We start from the raw sequence: 19,309 nt of genomic DNA, 5'->3' as shown, positions 1-19,309 counted from the left end.
GTTTAACAACAGTTACCGAAACACGAGTCCGTGCCTAGATAACGCAAGCGGAACACGCAAAGAATGTATCAACTAACCTGTACAAATGCCTAACGACTGCGCTACAATCTGCTGAATTTACGATTACAGTAACTAAAACTCGAAATTGCACCTCCTATACGAAACTCACACGCAATTTAAATAAGAATCTACGAAGTAAACACTAAAGCGCGATGCTACAACCCTCAAATACTATAATACGCCCGAAATATAAGAATTAAACAATGCAAGTACCCAAAAACACGCAAAGAAATTAATTAAACTATCTAACAAATAAGTAAGCTAGGGTTATACGACTTGCTGCTGCAGCTGCTTGTCCAACGGCGGCAGGGAGCTACGTGTTGATCAAAGCCGTTGGGCGAGAAAGAAAATGTGGTATTGCCAATGCATAGTGAACGATCATCCTTTTTGTGTAAATTTTTAATAGTCACACGTGCGTTATCCGTTGCGTAATATTCAACCAGGAGATAAATTTGTAGCTTAATTGTGGGTACTTGAGCTCACAATCAGTCATTGATCTTTTGCGATAAATAAGAATAAATCCACTCGCTTGGCAGACCACTCATCTTGCAGGCCTGACTGCTTGATGCCACAGTATGAGCAAGGCATGTGGGTGCCTCTCATAATTTCGACCCTGCCAGGACTGTACTATTAGGGTTTGCTGTTAAGATTTTTTAAATTTTTTGATGGGATTTGTCAAGATTTTTAAGTATATTGTGATAGCGCTAAGAAGTAAAATTTTTTGTTTGCAATTTCTTTCTGGTTTGGTGAGGATATTTTTTTTTTATGTAATTGATTGCTATGTCGTCCCAGGCTGGAAGGTCGTTGGATAATTTTTTTTTGCGAAATGTCCGTAGTGACTAGGTCGCAGTCGAAATGTGTAGTCACCATGGGGAGGAGTGATTCTGGGGTGAATGTAGCAGTGGAGCAGGAAGTAGGTGTCGACCTTGGGTTAATGAGCGAGAACGGCAAACATTCGTAAGGGGCTGATTTGGTCAGTGGACCGCGGCTAGGTGAACCTTTAGGCAGCGGGCTTTGTCCACAATCGGGAGCTTTTCCCGACGACGCTGGCGAGCCGGGACTATGTCAGGTATGCAGTGAAAGTGTAGCTACCCTTAGCGAAGCTACGGTTTCTCAGGCGAACGAGGTGAGCGCACCGAAAGTAGCAAATTACAATGTGGTACTGCAGTTTTTACAGAGGATGGATAGAGATAATAACGAAAGATTAGAAGCGATGGATAAAGATAATGAGGAAAGATTGGAAGCGGTGGATAAAGATAGTAAGGAAAGATTGGAGGCAGTGGTTAAGGGAAATAAAGAGGCAATGAGGAAGCTGCGTCTGCCCGCTGTTAATAATCGGTTAGATGAGGGGGAGAAGAATCTGGGCGCGTTGAAGCAAGTATGTGACGCCATGAAAGAAAAAGCCAATAATTTCGCGGTACAAGTGATTGCAATAGAGAGTGATATTATAGAACCTAAGGGCATGTTGCCGTATGAGCGAATCAAAGAGGAAGACGAACTCAGAGAATTAGAAGAGCAGTTGTGTCGGATAAAACAGGTGGCAAACCCAACTGGGTATAGTCCAAGGACGGAAAACATAAATGCAGAAGAAGGCACTTCCTGTCGGTACAAACGTACACTTGTTTTCCGGATCCTGATAACTACCAACATCCATGCCTGTGGCTGTCTCAATTTCAAGATTCATTACCTTCATCATGGGGACCGCTCCTCAAAATGAAGTTTGTGTGTAATCATTTGAGTGACGAGGCTAGAGCGAAAATGCAGGAAGTTATTAAAGACATTTTGTGACAAGTTTTTAAATGAACTCTGGTCGAAAAGTAAGCAGGACCAGGTTAAGCAAAGATTACTGATGATGCCAAATTGTAACGAAGGTGGTATATAAGACCCAGTGGTGTGCTATCAGGAAATGCTGAGACGAAATAGGTATTTGGATGTGCCATGCGAACCTGGGGACCTCCTTAGGATCTGTATAACGAAGTTGCCAGTGAAATTGCGCAGAGATATAGCGATAGCAGACATAGGATTAGACGATTCTGCGTCATTTCAGCACTTGTTACAGGAACTGAGTTATGAGAGCAATATCGTGAACGGAGGCACGACTTATAGGTCATACAGAGTCGAGGATAGGAACGGCAGAAACTGTCATAATGACAGGAGGTCATGGAATCCTGGCATTTCATTCTCGTCATAATGGATTGATGGGTAGGAGAAACTAATCCAACATATCAGCCCTTAGTATATTGCCTTAAAACGCATGCCGCTGGCACAGAAAATTGTCCATGTAGCAGACATACTCTACTGATATGTAGGAATGCAAATACCATACTTCTAATCATAGAATAAAACAGCAGAAATGACATATGATAGGCTGGTCTCTCAGTGCATACAGACAGTAAAGCTTACAAAAATTTGCAAATTTTGATTTGGAACACTAAATTAAAAGGACTGTTTCCTTTAAAAAATCCAGTTGCTAAAAATGTTATATAGTAATGTCAATGAGTACAGTTTAATTAGTGCGATTTGACTACCGCAAGTACTTAACACGTAATTTAAAAAGTCAACATTGTGATCTGTATGGCATGGGGTAGATTTAAACTGCTGTTACAGGTAACATCAGCTATGTGATCGAAGTTTTTAGATTAGCTGCCGACTGATATATAGTATGTCATTGCCGTGGTGACAGTTATAATGAAGTGCTGCGTATGGTTGTTCGGAATCTGGTGTTATGGAAAGAGGCCACTGGCACCAAAGTTTCTAACACTTGTGTTGTCGCTTTCTCCCAGCTTATATATTCTCTGCACACATTTAATTGTCATGTAAGCACAGATTCCTAACTAGCAAATTCTTTACTGTGTATAGTGAAACATTCAGAGTGAGGCAGATAGTCCATGAAAATGCTGTACTGATTGAGACGAGCAAGGGAAAACAATCGTGTGGGCTTTTTAACATTTTTAACATCAAATTATGGAAAAGTTAAAGATAGATCGAAAGTAGGCGAGTTATGGTAGATAGTCAGTGTATTTATTTGTGGTGTGTATCGCTGTGCAGGGTCAAATCGAACATAAGAATTTTCAGGTGGGATGCCAAGAAGAATGACAGAATAGACTGGTCGAATGAGTCATGAACAGGAGTCGACAGACAAGAAGAATGACAGAATAGACTGGTCGAATGAGTCATGAACAGGAGTCGACAGAGTGGTGTATGTACGTATTTTTGTCATAGGAATAAAGATCAAGCAGAAACGACGTGGTGATTAATGTGTGTATAACAATGGTAGATGGAGAGAGAAGCGACGTGATAAATAGTAGTGGATAAAGGTGATATTTACGGAGGGAAGCGACGTGAGGAAGTGTGATTAATAAAGAGAGATTCGACATGATGAAATAGTGGTAAATAAAGGTGAGTAGAATTGAGTAATGTGGAGATGTCTTAGATGTATGTTACAGAGAGGCCTGTGTATGCTGCAATCAAGATTGATGCGAATGGAGAAGGAAGATCAGGAAATGATGGAGTAATCGACGGACAGAGAGCCGAAATATGAAGAGATGAGGACAACTGCAACGTGAAAGGACACAAATGGAGTATGAGACCCAGATGGTGAACGTTGTGGAATACTGACGTAAGATGTAATATAAGTGTAAATCTAATTCTTACCATTAAATTTGCAATATGGCAAAAATAATATTTTTTTGTTGTTGTTGAATCCTGGTACCAGTATAACTAATCAAAACGGTCGCAAGAATGTGTACAGTTATTTTGCAGGATGAATAATTTGTGTATTTTTTGTTCTTAGATGAAATTTCGCAATTCTAAGTTGATATTTAGCAGGATGAATAATCCGTAAAGTGAATGCAGAGGTAAGCCGATAAGGAGAGGGGCCAGAGTGAAAGGACGAAATCGGAGACTGTATTGCTATCTCCGAAACAACTCCATGTGTTATGTGGTTGAGTATAAGGGAGAAAAGGTATGTTACGTTGACGGGAGTGTGGTGGTGTTAAGGTTAGCTGACTGCTATACCTATTATGTTGGTGTATTAATGGATCGAATGAGAAGGAAAAATGTGGTGTCAGTTGAGTGAGAGTCGTAGAGTAGTGTGATCAACGCGCACACCCCTGTAAACGGGATGCTACCTATCAATAAGTAAAACATTATTGTGCTTTATTGTTTGATTAGGATGAACCTCGATGGTAGATTAGGATATGACGTCATGTGGATGGAACATACATGTCCTAGAAATGTTGTTATAAATAATAAAAGGTAAAAATATGTAAAGAGATACTAATTTCTGTCTGTCACAAGCACGAAGGTGCAGTGTATATTGTAGAGTTAGAATCATCAGTTTCTAAAATGTTTATTGTGTTAGGATGTAAAAATAGTTTACTATTTAATATTATGTAATAGGTAACTGTGAGCTGTATAGATTGTTTCTTATTTTTTTGTTAGAACACTTTCAAGGGGAATTAATTTCAGTCTGTCACAAACACAAAAGTGCGTTGTATATTGTAGTTTTGCAATCAACAGTTTCTACTATATTCACTGTGATAGGATGTTAAAGTAGTCTACTATTTGATATTGTAATTATGAGCTGTATCGATTGTCTCTTATTTCTTTTTTTTTTTAACACTTTCATGTTTTATATGAGGGACGACAGTTACAATCAATAGCACAAGTGTGGGCTGTTTACAGAAAAGGGATAAATGTTGATGTTGTGTGTCTAGAAAGCTAGGGTGTATGATTTTATGTCTTTTAGAACAAAGATTCCTTTATTACCAATGTATCTAATAGATCATACATGTAATCAATGAGTATTTAAATACTGTAAGAATATCCTTTTGTCTGTAATTTTGAGAGATGCACGGAAGTGTCTGACTGATTGGGTGTCATAGTGCTGAGGTGACCACGCAGAACGCGCCCGTACCTACATAAAAATCCGGGAGGCCAAGCTGACGTCGGCATGGGAGAGGCGACAGAGCCGCTGCGTTCCCTACTCCACTGTCGGTCGGGGTACACTCCACGCGCCCGCTACAACAGGTCAACGACCTGGGGCGACACGCATCTACCACTGTCATTCATAAGTTGGGTCACCCTTACGAATGGAGACAGTAACCCGCAGAGGCAACAGCCGGTGGTTTTTCTGCTCAACGGCTCGCCTGGCGGTGGCGCGACGGTAGAATGAACGACGCGCGGCAGAGTCCGGCGGGGATTTTTTAACAGCAGCTATTAACTAGTACTGGACTGTGGAGCCGTGAAACAAGATGACTGCTCGTATGTCTCAATAAGTTGGAATGTGAAGGACTGGTGTTTCCACGTTGTGAGTGGTGGAAAAGTTTTTGTCTTTAGCAGAAAGGACGATTGTTTTGTTTTTTCTTGACCACTGGACAGTGGGATCCATAAACGTTTGGGAGTGACTTGTTAAGTGTGCTTTGTAAAATGCATGTGGGACGCTTGTTATACTTAAAGAGGACAGTTGTCTTTTGGTGACTAATTGTTGTCTGAACATAAGAACCTAAAGTGGGACATAGACATTTGCATTTGTAGTAGGAGACATTTCTTTAATTGTTGCGAGAATAAGTTCTGTTTGTTGGAACATAAAGACTTTTAATTACACCACGAACTGAAAGGAAATGACCGTTGGTAATAGTTGTTGTAGAGCCATTTCTGGACGACCAGATTCGTGTGGATGGTAATCTGAGAGTGACTATGACAATTGAGTTTAATGTGAGATACAGTTTATTGTTCAGTGCGTATTCAAAATGCCGATTTGAGTGACCTAAAGACTTTCGTCCGGGTAACCATGGAAGAGCTTTGACACCGAGGCAGTGTTTCTAGGAAAACTGTCAGCAACTTTTTGACCCCAAGAGAATCACAGAATGATATGGTTCCATGTGACTCACAAGATAGGGAATAATATATTTATTTTTGTAATTGTGTAAAAAAATTTTTATATGTTTTATTCCTGAAGGGACAGCAAGTGTAATTGTATTTCAGTAACATATGTGTTTAGAATAGTAGTGTGTGCTTTTTTTTTTTTTTTTTTTTGTTCTGGGTTATCAAGTTCATGTAGCATGTTTATTGGAGTATTTGGTAGAAGGATGCTTTAATTATTAGCCAGTGTCGCAATACTAACGTAGCGGCTCTTGTTGCATTGGTCGGAATTAACTGATGCATTTTGATGTGGTGGACAGTAATAATCTAGTTGGTGTGTTGACTGAAGCCACTTATTTGCATTATCGCAGTGGTGATATTTCACATTGAAGTGTAACGGAGGCTAGTAGAAATGCAAGTTCTTGTCATCTAGATATATAACAACAGAGAAATGAGCAGTAGAGTAAAATACGAGAGCTACTGGTGGATTCAAGCACTTATTGCTAACTATTTACTGCGTGTATTGATCGAAGATGATAGACTGACTAGCTCAGCTGCAGGTATTTATACTGCTGAACAAGGATAAGGTGGAAACTAACAGTTGAGTAGTGGTGGCAATTTTTTAAGTGATAATAGTTAATGAGGTATGACATTTTGTCTTAGATTGACTATATTACGTAACCAGTATGTAACTTGTGTCATATTTCATTGTTTTTTTCCTCTTTTTTATTTCTCTGTAGGTTTGATGTACATTTTAAAGTAATGGTATGGAGCCTGACATTCTACATGTAACTAGTGTACGCAAATTTTTTTCTTTTCTTGATTTTGTTTCGTATTTCGAAATTGCTGTGTAAAGATTATTAGCCCGAAATTTATGTATGTCAGATTACTTGCTCTGTGTGGAAGGTGAGCTATTTAAAATTTCATGAGTACAATTAGTATTTTTTTTATTTGTTATAGAATTAGTAAAGTTTCGATTACTCCTAAAAAACGGAGATCCAGGTAACTAAGCCAATTTTATCTCACCATTTTTTATTTGTATGATGTAATGTTTTATTTGTCATTTGGATTGTTGTCAATTTCTATGTGTACCTTACTCCTAATTGTTGAGAGTACAATAATACGACAACTGTGTCAATAAGTTGGTAAAGTAACAGCATTTGGATGTCTACTTAAGGTCACAAGGGACTAAGGTCTCCTTCTGGTTATTATCGTGACTTGCTACGTTTGTTCGAATACAGATTTCTTAAAAACATTTTCGGAACTACCCTCGCATTGCAAGGACAGTACCGCCTGACATTGAAAATAGGTACAACATTCTTCGTTATTCATGGCAGAACAACATATTTTTTATGGGTAATAACTCAGTTTCACTTAATACATCAAAGCCGGATACCATTGTAGGAAAGAATGACAAATTATTTATTTAATTGATCACATGTGCACTCCCACAAAACAAATCCCTACATCCAATTTGGTGAGATCTGTGAAATGAATTAATGTATGGTCGTCTTCTAAGTGCACATAGTGAATGTGCAATATATGATCACCTGTAAGACGGTCCTTTGGTCACCTTCGATTGAACCAAAGAGGAAATTTACCTGATCATTGAGCGCCTGAAATGTGGCTAACCATTACGGTAACATGGTGCTCCCCCACCTTAACGGAGGTGCGAGCTGACCTGAAGAATGGCCATGTTTCAGCACTCTGGCGCTCGATCTTGTGTTGGTAAGACCTGTCTCAGGTGTGCTCCGTAAAAGACAAAAGAGTGGAGCGATGGTATCCATGTGAAATACATAAGAGTAGTTTGGAATAAGTAGTTCTCTATTTCAGGAATTTTTGTGGAGAGAATTAAATCTCAGTCAGGTTATATTAAGGGGATTATACTACTCTTCAGAAGTGACCAATGGTCACAATGAAATCACGTGTACCAATAAGTTGAAATACTTCCGAGTTCTAGTATTAAGTTGAAATACTTCCGAGTGCTATAGTTAAGCTAAATTACTGGCGTGTGTCCTATAAGTTGGAAATATTTAATAAATGGTGTGTGCGGGACTTGAAATTAAGGACGAGCACTTCCACGTGGTGAGTACTGTAAGTAAAGTGCACTGGAGCATTAGATAATTACGAGACCATAAGATAGAGAATCACCAATGCAAAGCCATGCACTCTGGGCGGAGTTTCTCATGTGTAATCGTAGTATAAAATATAATGGTGTGTTTAGGTTTTCTGTGTGTCATAATAGAATTTATCTGAATAAAAAAGATAGTTGAAAGAAAAGGATTGGTGGCCTTGTTCTTCGAATAGTGTGTAGTCATGAAATCCAGAATTTATAACGTGTGCGCCATTCATATTCAGTGCTATGGCTACGTGTTGATTAAAGCCGTTGGGTGCTAAAGAAAATGTGTTATTGCCAGTGCGTAGTGAACAATCAGAGTGTATAAATTTTTAATGGTCAGATGTGCGTTATCAGTTTCCATTGTGTAATATTGAAACAGGAGATTAATTTGTAGCTTAATTGTGGTTACTAGAGCTCACAATAAGTCACTGATATTTTGCGATAAATAAGAATAAATCCACTCGCTTGGTAGACCACTCATCTTGCAGGCCTGACTGCTTGATGCCACAGTATGAGCAAGGCATGTGGGTGCCTCTCAAAACAATAAACATTTTGCAGTGTACCGGTGACACTGCAGTTCTATCAGAGACAGCAAAGAACTTGGAATAACCCTTTAATGGAATAGACAGTGCCCTGGAAAGGGATTATGAGATAACCCTCAATGGAACTAAATGGAAGGTAATGGAACGTATTCGATTGAACCTAGCATTACCATCGGGTTTTCCATAACGAATTCACCAAAAGGGGGGCGTATTATGTGATGAAAACAAAGATATACGGGTTTCGTTAATTTTCGTTGTCTTCTACGCTTAACATACATTTTAAAGATGTATTTATGCGTAAGGAGTGTCCTAAACCTGAAAATATGAATATCACACCTGTTCTGAAAATTCACATCCAATGAGAAGACCTAAGCTTTTCCTTTAATTTGTACTGAAATATTTAAAACAATTACTATATCTGGTAGAAGAAATCATTAAATACAACAAATATATATTTTTTATTTAAAATATGATGTACATGACTAGATTACAGTATTCTGAGAAGGTAGGCAAATAGTACCCCTTCCGTCTCCCTTGGTATCACGTGGGTTAAATCAGGAAGTCTTATGGAATCTGATTACGAAATGAGACACTAAACGGACTATTGGGCAGCAAAATAACTGATGATGACCGAAGTAGAGGGGATATAAAATGAAGACTGACTAACAAGAAACGTATTAATGAAAAAGAGGGATTTGCTAACATCAAATATAAATTTTAATGTTGGGAAGTATTTACTTAAGGTATTTGTATGGTTTCCAAGATGCTGCTCCAGGCGGATGTAAAAATGAATGTGCGCAATGGAAAATACTGAACGCGAAAATAAAGATTTGGCCCTGTCTGTCTACCCCTTGAAGCAGGTCTTAGGATCTCATACCTGTGATATTATTTCCTCCTCCTTGCCCTTAACATATAAATTACAACATAAAAATAAATGAATGACTAAGGCAACTAGCAACTACTAAATTATAAATGTTGTTTCTGCTTATAGATTTATTGTTAATTAAAACACCTTTATATATTACAAACGTTTATGTGTGGATGTGCAATGGACATATAGAGATACAAATGAATTTCCTGACTAATATTATTGATAAACTGCCAAATCTGCCGATTTTATGGCTACGTGATCTAATATAAATAACGCGAGATGACTGATATCATCTACGTCCCAAACACTAGAAGACATTGGTTCAAATGGTTCAAATGGCTCTGAGCACTATGGGACTCAACTGCTGTGGTCATCAGTCCCCTAGAACTTAGAACTACTTAAACCTAACTAACCTAAGGACATCACACACATCCATGATCGAGGTAGGATTCGAACCTGCGACCGTAGCAGTCGCACGGTTCCGGACTGCGCGCCTAGAACCGCGAGACCACCGTGGCCGGCTAGAAGACATTGCTTTCAAAGATAATCTACAGTGGTGTGCAACCTCAGTGGAAATGAAACTTACACTATCACGGCTGATCAGCTTTATAGCTCTAATATGCTTAAGCAATTAGCAATATCAAAGAATGTACTGTAGTGATGGATCTCGTGCACGTGTGCGACGATGGAAGAACTCCAGCCACAAAATAAAAACTCATTAACACCAGGATGGGAGAAGGCGGTCCTCTTACTAGTATAGTCTTCTCCTCTCTGTATTCTACAGACAAGAAACGCGAACTCCCAGCCGCAAGGACGGAATTCAGATAACGTTTCAACGTGACTATAGACAGGAGAAGTGCTCTCAATCACTGAACGCTGCGTACTCAACGACGATTCCCTACCCGGAGGTGAAGTCCAGAATCGTGTAAGTTAGCAACACCTTCGGTCACCTAAAGCAACTTCGCAGTGCCTTGTGCCCATATACCATGAAAATTAAGCTTTTGTGATTATGCCCACATTTGTCCTATCATGATAAACGAAATCTGCGACGGTATTTCACTGGTGACAGCTTCCCCGAGCTTGAACATTGTCCCTTTGGGTTCCATAGCTCCGCATGGCTAACACCTTATACACTTTCAGACAATGAGCTACACTCATTGATGATAGACAATAATAATGTTCATATTTACACACACTCGGAACACAATCAGAGTTTACTTGCCACATGTCACACATGAAAACAGAACTAAAAAGCTGCTAAGATGTGCACTGACTCGACGTGTTACTCGCAAAGTGGGTAAAATAGAACAGGCAGTGTACTCACCCACTGCATACTGATGCTCTGTGTCGACGAAACTGCAACCCTGAGGTAGTCGAGAGTCATTGTCTCCAGGGATGGTGGCTGGTAAGGTTCCCGTGTCACTGAAATTTAGACGTTACGCACACTTATGACATCATAATGTGGAGGTGCACGATGGATTGCCTCTACACGTGGTGGTCTGAGTTGAGGAGGTGAATTGTTGTTGGGATTATGATCGATGGCTGCTCATAAAAACTTCACTGTTGGGCATACATTTTACTGAAGAACAAACTAGAACATTCCGTGGTGCAACGTCCTCCATAGTGTGTGCTGAATACAGCGAGTGTTAAGAAACTGACGCAACAGGTGGCCATGGTCTCAAACGACTACCTTCTATGGCCGAAGGCTAATTGAACCTGGTAGTTGGCCGACAGGCTGGAAGATGCCAAGTTCACAGCACTGATCTTAAAGCCAGCAGCAGGGAGCCAGAGTGAGTGGAGGCCAAGTCTTGTGATGGCTGCTGGTAGCCTCATCTCGCCTCGTGGAGCGGCAACATCTCTCTTCTTAAATAGTAGCTACCGGACTGAGCACCTATTACTCAAAATAATGGTAATTTATTTTGGGATAGACCGCACATGATTTGCAAATCACAAATTGCAAACATGTTGACTATAAGAAGTTTGGTGATTTGATGTGTAGTTACTGGCTTACCAACGAATTTCTGCTGTGTCGTCGTTATGGCGGTGCCAGCTATTTTCCTGGAGCACAATGTGGAAATCTGCCAGTGGCACTGCTGCATCTGACGTAATCGTGTTACGTCGGCGCTCGGCTGGCCCAATTCCCAAGATCTTTTGCAACAGCCATGCCGACATCACAATTTTACTCAGTAGCGCCGAAAAATAGTGGGGGCACTGCAGATCGAATAACTGATAAGAAGATACTGAGTCGAGCTGGTGAAAACAAGAAATTTATGGCACAGCTTCCTTTCATGGGGCATATCCTGAGGCATCAAGGACTTCTCATTTTGGTAGGTAATGGAGAGAAGTGTGTATATGTGGGCGTTGGGGGGAAGGGGTGTTAAAATTGTAGAGGGAGACAAAGTCTATAATACCGTTAGCCGGTTCATTAGCTGTGCAGCGCTGAAGAGGCTTGCACAGAATAGACTAGCTTGGACAGCTGCATCAAACCAGTCTTCAGATTGAGTACCGCAGTAACAACATTGCGGAAGGGGCAGGAGGGAGAGGTAGGCTTCTGGTCCAAAATTTTGCGAGTTCTTTACTGGGACAAGTTGCGAGTAAGTTAGAACTAATGTGATTCAGCGCCCTCAGCTGTTGAAATGTCAAAAGACGAATATATATTGTTCTTAATTAACGGCGCTACCCATTCTCGTATGAGAATAGATATTTATTTCATACTGTTGGCCGATGCGACCAACTGATGTAGTGGTTTTTGTATTATTTTATTGTTGTAAACAGAAGTATCTCTGGTATGACGTTAAACTGCAACCATACATTGAGTGACCACAGTATAAGTGGTCCATATCCAACAACATCATCAACGTGTATGGGGGAGTGGAAGTTGTGAGCTGTAACTGTTACTTTGTCTGCTTGCGAAGGTGGAAGGATGATAGAGAATGTAAAGAAAACAGGAGTGATCACCTACCACTTACCACCAGGTAGTCAGCTCAGTAATGTCAATTGAGATTAACTGAGCTGTGGTTGTTAATTCCTGTTACTCCAGGTTGGTGTAAGAGAGAAACGCAAATCTGCACATGTGGCTCCAATGTAATTTTCATAAGGCAAGTGCATAACGTGATGGGCCAATCACATTATGCCGTATAGTTAATTGAGTATCTAACTTCGTTTCCGAAAGACTGTAGGTTCTTTGGCGCACCATAAAAGATCTGATAATTGCTAATCACTATTTGGATCACACCAACGTCGGAAGAGCTTCACGTAAGCAGTTTTGCATTTCTTTCACGAATAGCTGTATACAAAGCTGATAAAGACATTAATAAAAAGAGATATGTTTAGTTTGTTAAATTAATACGTCTGAAAGGTATTAATTTAAATATACGTAAATACGAGAGTCATTTGAAAAGTCTGTGCAAAGTCCGAGAGATGCCACCACCGGCACCTAACGAGGCCATGTTTAGTTAGTAGCATCTTTGGCAAGAACGCACATCAATATTCATTCATATTGGTCTATTTCTTTGTGTTATGCACTTGTGTGAGTCAAGGAAGTAGAGTGATTGTCAAAAAATGGATGAAAAAGAATCTTGTGTGATGATCAAACTTTTCTTTATGAAAGGCAAAAGCCCAGGAGACTAAACAGAAGCTTCATAAACGTTACGGTGACTCTGCGCCTTCGATTAGAACAATTTTTAAGTGATTTTAAAATTTTTGGAGTGGCCATATGGACACAAGTGATGCATAACGAGCCGGCCGGAGTGGCCGAGTGGTTCTAGGGGCTATAGTCTGGAACCGCTCGACCACTACAGTCGCAGGTTCGAATCCTGCTTCGGGCATGGATGTGTTTTATGTCCTTAGGTTAGTTATGTTTAAGTAGTTCTAAGTCTAGAGTACTGATGAACTCAGATGTTAAGTCGCATAGTTCTCAGAACCATTTGATGCTGAAATTTCTCGATACCCTGTGGAGGTTACAACTCCAGAAATCATTGATAAAATCCATGATAAGGTGATAGATGACAGACGAGTTAAGGTGCGTTAGATTGCTAGTGTTGCGGGCATCTAGAAGTTACGGTTACATAATATTTTGCTTGAACATTTGGACTTGAGAAAGCTATCCGCAAGATGCGTTCCGCGATTGCTCCCGCTTGACCAAAAGCGGAATTTTGCGAAGTGTTGCAAGGATGGTTACAGCTGTTCAGAAGAATCCGCAGGGCTTTGAGCGTCGTTTCGTCACTGTTAATGAAACATGGATACCTTTCTATGCTCCTGAGACCAAACAACAATCTAAACAATTGGTTACAAAGGGAGAATCTGCACCAAAACAGGCGAAGACCATTCCTTCGGCCGGAAAGGTTATGGCGACTATCTTTTGGGATTCGCGAGGAATAATCGTCATCGACTATTTGGAAAAAGGTAAAACTATTACAGGTGAATATCATTCATTGTTATAGGACCGTCCTTTCCCATCATGACAATGCACCAGGACAAATCTAAGCAGTTCTGGTGGCAAAATTAATGGGAATATGATTCCAGATTGTTTCACATACAACACTATTCTCCAGACTTGGCTCCGTCGGACTACTATTTGTTCAGCAATTTGAAGAAATGGCTGGCGGAACAAATATTTTATTCAAACGAGGAGGTGATTGCAGCAACTATTCGTTATTTTGCAGCCTTGGACAACTCCTATTGTTTGGAAGGGATCAACAAATTAGAACAGCGTTGGACGACATGTATAAGTCTAAAAGTAGACTATGTTGAAAAGTAAAAAAGGTTTACCTCAAATACGTAAGCAGTTTTTATTTTTGCAGGGACTTTTCAAACGCCCCTCGTATATTCATTGTTCTTAAGAGCTAACAAGATAGATGCGTACAAAAAATGGTTCAAATGGCTCTGAGCACTATGGGACTCAACTGCTGTGGTCATTAGTCCCCTAGAACTTAGAACTACTTAAACCTAACTAACCTAAGGACATCACACACATCCATGCCCAAGGCAGGATTCGAACCTGCGACCGTAGCAGTCACACGGTTCCGGACTGCGCGCCTAGAACTGCGAGACCATCGCGGCCGGCAGATGCGTACATAGCGAAAGCTGATGAACAAAGGACGATTCGAAACTGGAAGGCGTCTCCTAGCTGATGGCAGAAAGAAATGTCAAAGCTTCTCAGTTCTTCGTTATCGTAGAAAATATTACATGTACTTATTAACTTTTGTGGTCTTTCCGTTACACAGATATTTCATAAACATAAAGAAAGAAATTTTTTTTGGTGTCTTACATTTTCCTACGATATATTTTACTACGATAATGGTTGTTACATGAGTAGTCATTTAAGTCGTCAGTACAACAATATTACAAGATTGGTGTATACAAGCAAAAACAATACACAATTTGACATGTTGTAAATAAACAAATCAGTTTAATTGGCATACGAGATATTTTTACAAGATAGAGTAACTTAAATTTCAGAGGAATCATTGTTCTGAGGATAAGAGGTTAAGTCAGTTCAGGGAAGTTTCTGCCCATGTGATTTGACGCAGCCACTGGTGGAGTGACATCGCAGTTGGCTTGTATGATGTCAATCTGTCGGTGACGACCGGCTGAGCTGGAACTCTGGTTGTGCACTTTGTAGCAGAGGTCGGCATCGAGTTTCGGACCGTCCAGGACCTTAGACATGACACACGTGCGAGCCTTGCCTCGCGCTGCCGGTTCTGTCGCGGCAGCCGCATCGAGGTCCGACGGGCCGCACGGTGCAGAGTCATGCAGGGACAATGGGCTACAGCAGTCTCGGGCCGAGTGAGTCCCTGACGTCACCCCAAGGGCCGAGCAGCGCTGTTGCGAAACAACTTGTATGCCACGGGCTAAGCAGAGTCACGTATGGAGGCACAGCCCACGGGCCGCGGCCACACTGCTCCGCAATGAGCGAGGCTGTGACGTCACTACATCAGTGCCTTGCGCAAGCGCTGGCGTGTTGCCGCCTACGTGCTGTTGGTAGCACTGACCGCAGCTGTGAGCTACGGGCTGCAAGCCTTGAGTAGAGCAGTGTTTAGTGGGATGGTGGGATTTCTATATTTTCGTCGTAACGCACAAAATGAGGTTGGAAAGGAGAGGAAGGAGCGCATGTCAAGAAAAAGGGGAGTAAAAGAAAAATTAATCAGTGATGAGTGGAGAGCCACACAGCTTGAAGCGTATCTTAAAAGTTCAGTTTGGACCGTGTTGAAGCCTATTTTAAATGGCGTTAGGAGAAGCGTTCATTTTGTTTGCAGTTCACTGTGCTCTGAAATTTACTCTCATGCTAAAGGATCAAGTGGCACTTCGCCCATTTCTCGCCATCCATGCGTGTCTAATAAACAAGGGTCTTATGCGGACGAGGAGCAAGTTCCTAAATCTGCTCAGGAGGTAACTGTCGATAAATGCGTGGCTATGTGTGCACGAGATGTTAGGTCGTATGGAACTATAAGAGGTGAAGGTCTTATGGATCTTGTTCAGACGTTAATTGACACTGCAAAGGCAATTATGTCTCACCCCACAAATGTGTCGCGGTACATGGAAGGGAGTGTTAAAACCTTACGACATATAATTATGCCTGAGGTAATTGCTCATATAACAGAAGGTGAATACCCAGCAACTACGGACATGTGGACGTCCAATGCGAGAAGAAACCATTACTCATATGTACTGTCTCCTGTTTCGTTGACTGTACTCTCAGACCTCGCATTTTGTTTCCAACTCAGTTTCCAGATGAATCAAAAACGGGCGGTAACATTCTAAGAGAACTGTTCAGACGATTAATGTCTCTTGGTATACACGACTCTACTTTGAAAAACATACAGCACACAACTGATCAAGATACCAACGCCGTCGTTGCAAGTGCGCGATTACACAAGATTGAAATGTTCCTGCCTTATGATCGATACAAGGCTACGAAATAATTATGATGCGGAGTATATATGCGTCAATTGCCCATAACTTGATGGTCTTTTGACTGTGGCGAAAGAACGCATCAATAACGTAAACAAAAGTGGTCTTCTTAATGCTCTTGATAGATCACTGAGCCAGTCTAACGATACTCGCTGGAATAAGCAGCTGACAATGTTAGAATGCCTTTCTGCTAAAAACTCTCTGAGAAGGGAAGAATAGCCTCAAATGAAGGAACTGATATCACGCTTATGCAAGAACTTTTGACGGTATTTATGCTATTGTATTGCTGTTATACTTATATGCAAACGTTTACTTCAAAGCTTTTAAAACATGAGGGTTTTTGTAGCTCTTCAAAGCGGCGTCCAAGGAATTACAACTGGAGGAATCACCTACAGTGCACCTTATATTGACATGGACAGTGACAATGTTAAAGCATTTGAATCAAACTCCCCAGGACAGAGTAGCTTCTGAAACGGGACTTTTACATAAACACATCAAATTATTCGTAGATCAAAAGCTATTTGTCCAGATATACTGTGAGGTAGCAACTTTTCTCTGTCCACCATTCGTCATTTAAAAATGATATCTGAAAATAAGAGGCGTAAAGTCATGAAAAGGATACAATCTTCTTTCTTCCTCATACTTCTCCAATCCCACAATACACTCTAACGACATTTCCCTTTACTGCATCTCCAACCGTCTTTTCTCTTTGTTCTCGCTTGTAGGTTCGAAAGCATCTGGCTTGTCTCTCGATCTATAAATAGTTATCTCAATGTACTCTGCTCCTCTGGAAGTTACAAAAATAACATTTAATGCACTGAAATAGGAGAGACGCTCACTCCTACATGTTCCTCCACAACTGGTAACACGTGAATTCTTGGGAATCCATGCTGTCCTAAATGAAAGTTTGAATTTTTGCCATATTTGCACTGATATATGAATTTTGCTGTTCTCAGGTAAAAAGAAGAGATGTATAATGAGGCTGGACATGTATTTCAGATTTCCCCCCCCCCCCCCCCACCCCTCTCCGCCCCAAAAGAAAAAAAAACATGTTGAAACACGTAAATTCTGCTTCTCCATCCACTGTATTTCTAGATGTGCTTTTTGAAGATGGAAGTTAGACATTCGGGTAGCCGACACTCGACGTTACTCAACATCTACACTGAACAAGCAATGAAGAATACAATTATAAATTTGTGAACAGAATTAAATAAGAGGGAGAAACAATAAACGATTTGAAGTTTACTGGTGACACTCAAGTTCTGTCAGAGACAGCAAAGAAATTGGAAGAACAGTCGACTGGAATAGATAGTGCCCTGAGAAGCAATTATAAGATAACCCTCAATGGAACTAAATGAAAGGTAATGAAACGTATTTGAATTAAACCTAGCAGTACCAACGTGTTTCCCATAACGTGTACTACAAAATGGGGGCGTAGTGAATGACCAATACATAGATATACGGATTTCGTTACTTTTCGTTGTCTTTTACTCACAACATACTTTTTAAAGATACATTTATGTGTAAGAAAGGTCCTAAACCTGAAAATATGAATATGACACCTGTTCTGAAAAATTCACATTCACAGACATGACCTTAATTTTTGGGTTAAGTTTTACTGAAAAACTTAAAACAATTACGGAATCTGTTAGAAGAAATGAAATGGTTGGTTCAAATGGCTCTGAGCACTATGGAACTTAACATCTGTGGTTATCAGTCCCTTAGAAATTAGAACTACATAAACCTAACTAACCTACGGATATCACCCATATCCGTGGCCGAGGCAGGATTCGAACCTGCAACCGTAGCGGTCACGCGGTTCCAAACTGAAGCGCCTAGAACCGCATGGCCACACGGGCCGGCTAGAAGAAATCATTAAAAATCATAAATATATATTTTTTCAAAATTTTAAAATGTAATGCACATGACTAGATTACAGTGTTCTGGAAACGTAGGAATAAAGTGCCCCTTCCGTCCCCCTTGGTAATGCGAGGGCTAAACCAGGTAGTGTCAAAGGACCAGATTACGAAAAGAGATACTAGGACTGTTGGGGAGCAAAATAACTGATGATGGCGGAAGTAGAGAGGATATAGAATGAAGACTGTCTATACCAAAGAAACTATTTACTAACATCGAATATAAATTTAATGTTAGGAAGTATTTCCTGAAGGTATTTGTGTGGTTTCCTAGATGCTACTCCAGGCGGGTGTAAAAATGAATGTGCGCAATGTAAATTCCTGAACGCAAAAATAAATATTTGGCCCTGTCTGACTACCCCCTGAAGCAGGTCTTGGGATCTCTTAATGGTGATATTATTTCCTCCTTCTTGCTCTTTAACGTATAAATCACAACATAGACGTAAAAGAATGATTAACGAAACTAGTAACCACTAAATATGAATGTTCCTGCCTATACATTTATTGTAGATTAAAACCCCTTTATTTATTACAAATGTTTATATGTCAATGTGCAACGGACATAAAAAGATACAAATGAATTTCCTGACTAATATTACTGATCAACTGCCCCAAGTCTACACTTATTTATGGCTACGAGATCTAATATATATAACGTGAGATGACTGACATCATCTACGTCACAAACACTAGAAGACACTGCTTTCGAAAATGATCTACAGTGATGCGCAACCTGAGTGGAAATGAAACTGACGTGATCACAGATGTTCAGTTTTATAGCCCTAATAAGCCGAAGAAATTAGCAATATCATCGAATGTACTGCGTCCGGTGCGTCAGAGTGATGGTTGTCGTACACGTCTGCGACGATGTAAGATCTCCAGGCATAAAATAAAAAAAATACTGATTAAACACTAGGACGGCAGAATACGGTCCTCTGACTAGTATAATCTAATAGTATCTTCACCTCTCTGTATTCTACAGACAAGAAACGCGAACTTCCAGCCACAGGAACGGAATTCAGAT

General features: G+C 40.4%; 1 protein-coding gene across 1 annotated transcript in view; it reads left to right on the top strand.

Annotated features, from left to right (window-relative positions):
• The first annotated feature begins 1,273 nt into the window (after positions 1–1,273).
• Positions 1,274–19,309, top strand: part of LOC126298080 (uncharacterized) — a 77,318-nt gene continuing 59,282 nt past the window's right edge. Inside the window, exon 1 of the mRNA XM_049989398.1 lies at positions 1,274–1,438. Within this exon, the coding sequence (XP_049845355.1) occupies positions 1,274–1,438 (165 nt within the window). The remainder of the gene's footprint in view (positions 1,439–19,309) is intronic.

This window comes from Schistocerca gregaria, chromosome X, assembly GCF_023897955.1.
Source record: "Schistocerca gregaria isolate iqSchGreg1 chromosome X, iqSchGreg1.2, whole genome shotgun sequence".
Taxonomy (NCBI): domain Eukaryota; kingdom Metazoa; phylum Arthropoda; class Insecta; order Orthoptera; family Acrididae; genus Schistocerca; species Schistocerca gregaria.
The sequence above is the reverse complement of the archived record's forward strand: the minus strand, read 5'-3'. Positions and strand labels throughout refer to the sequence as shown.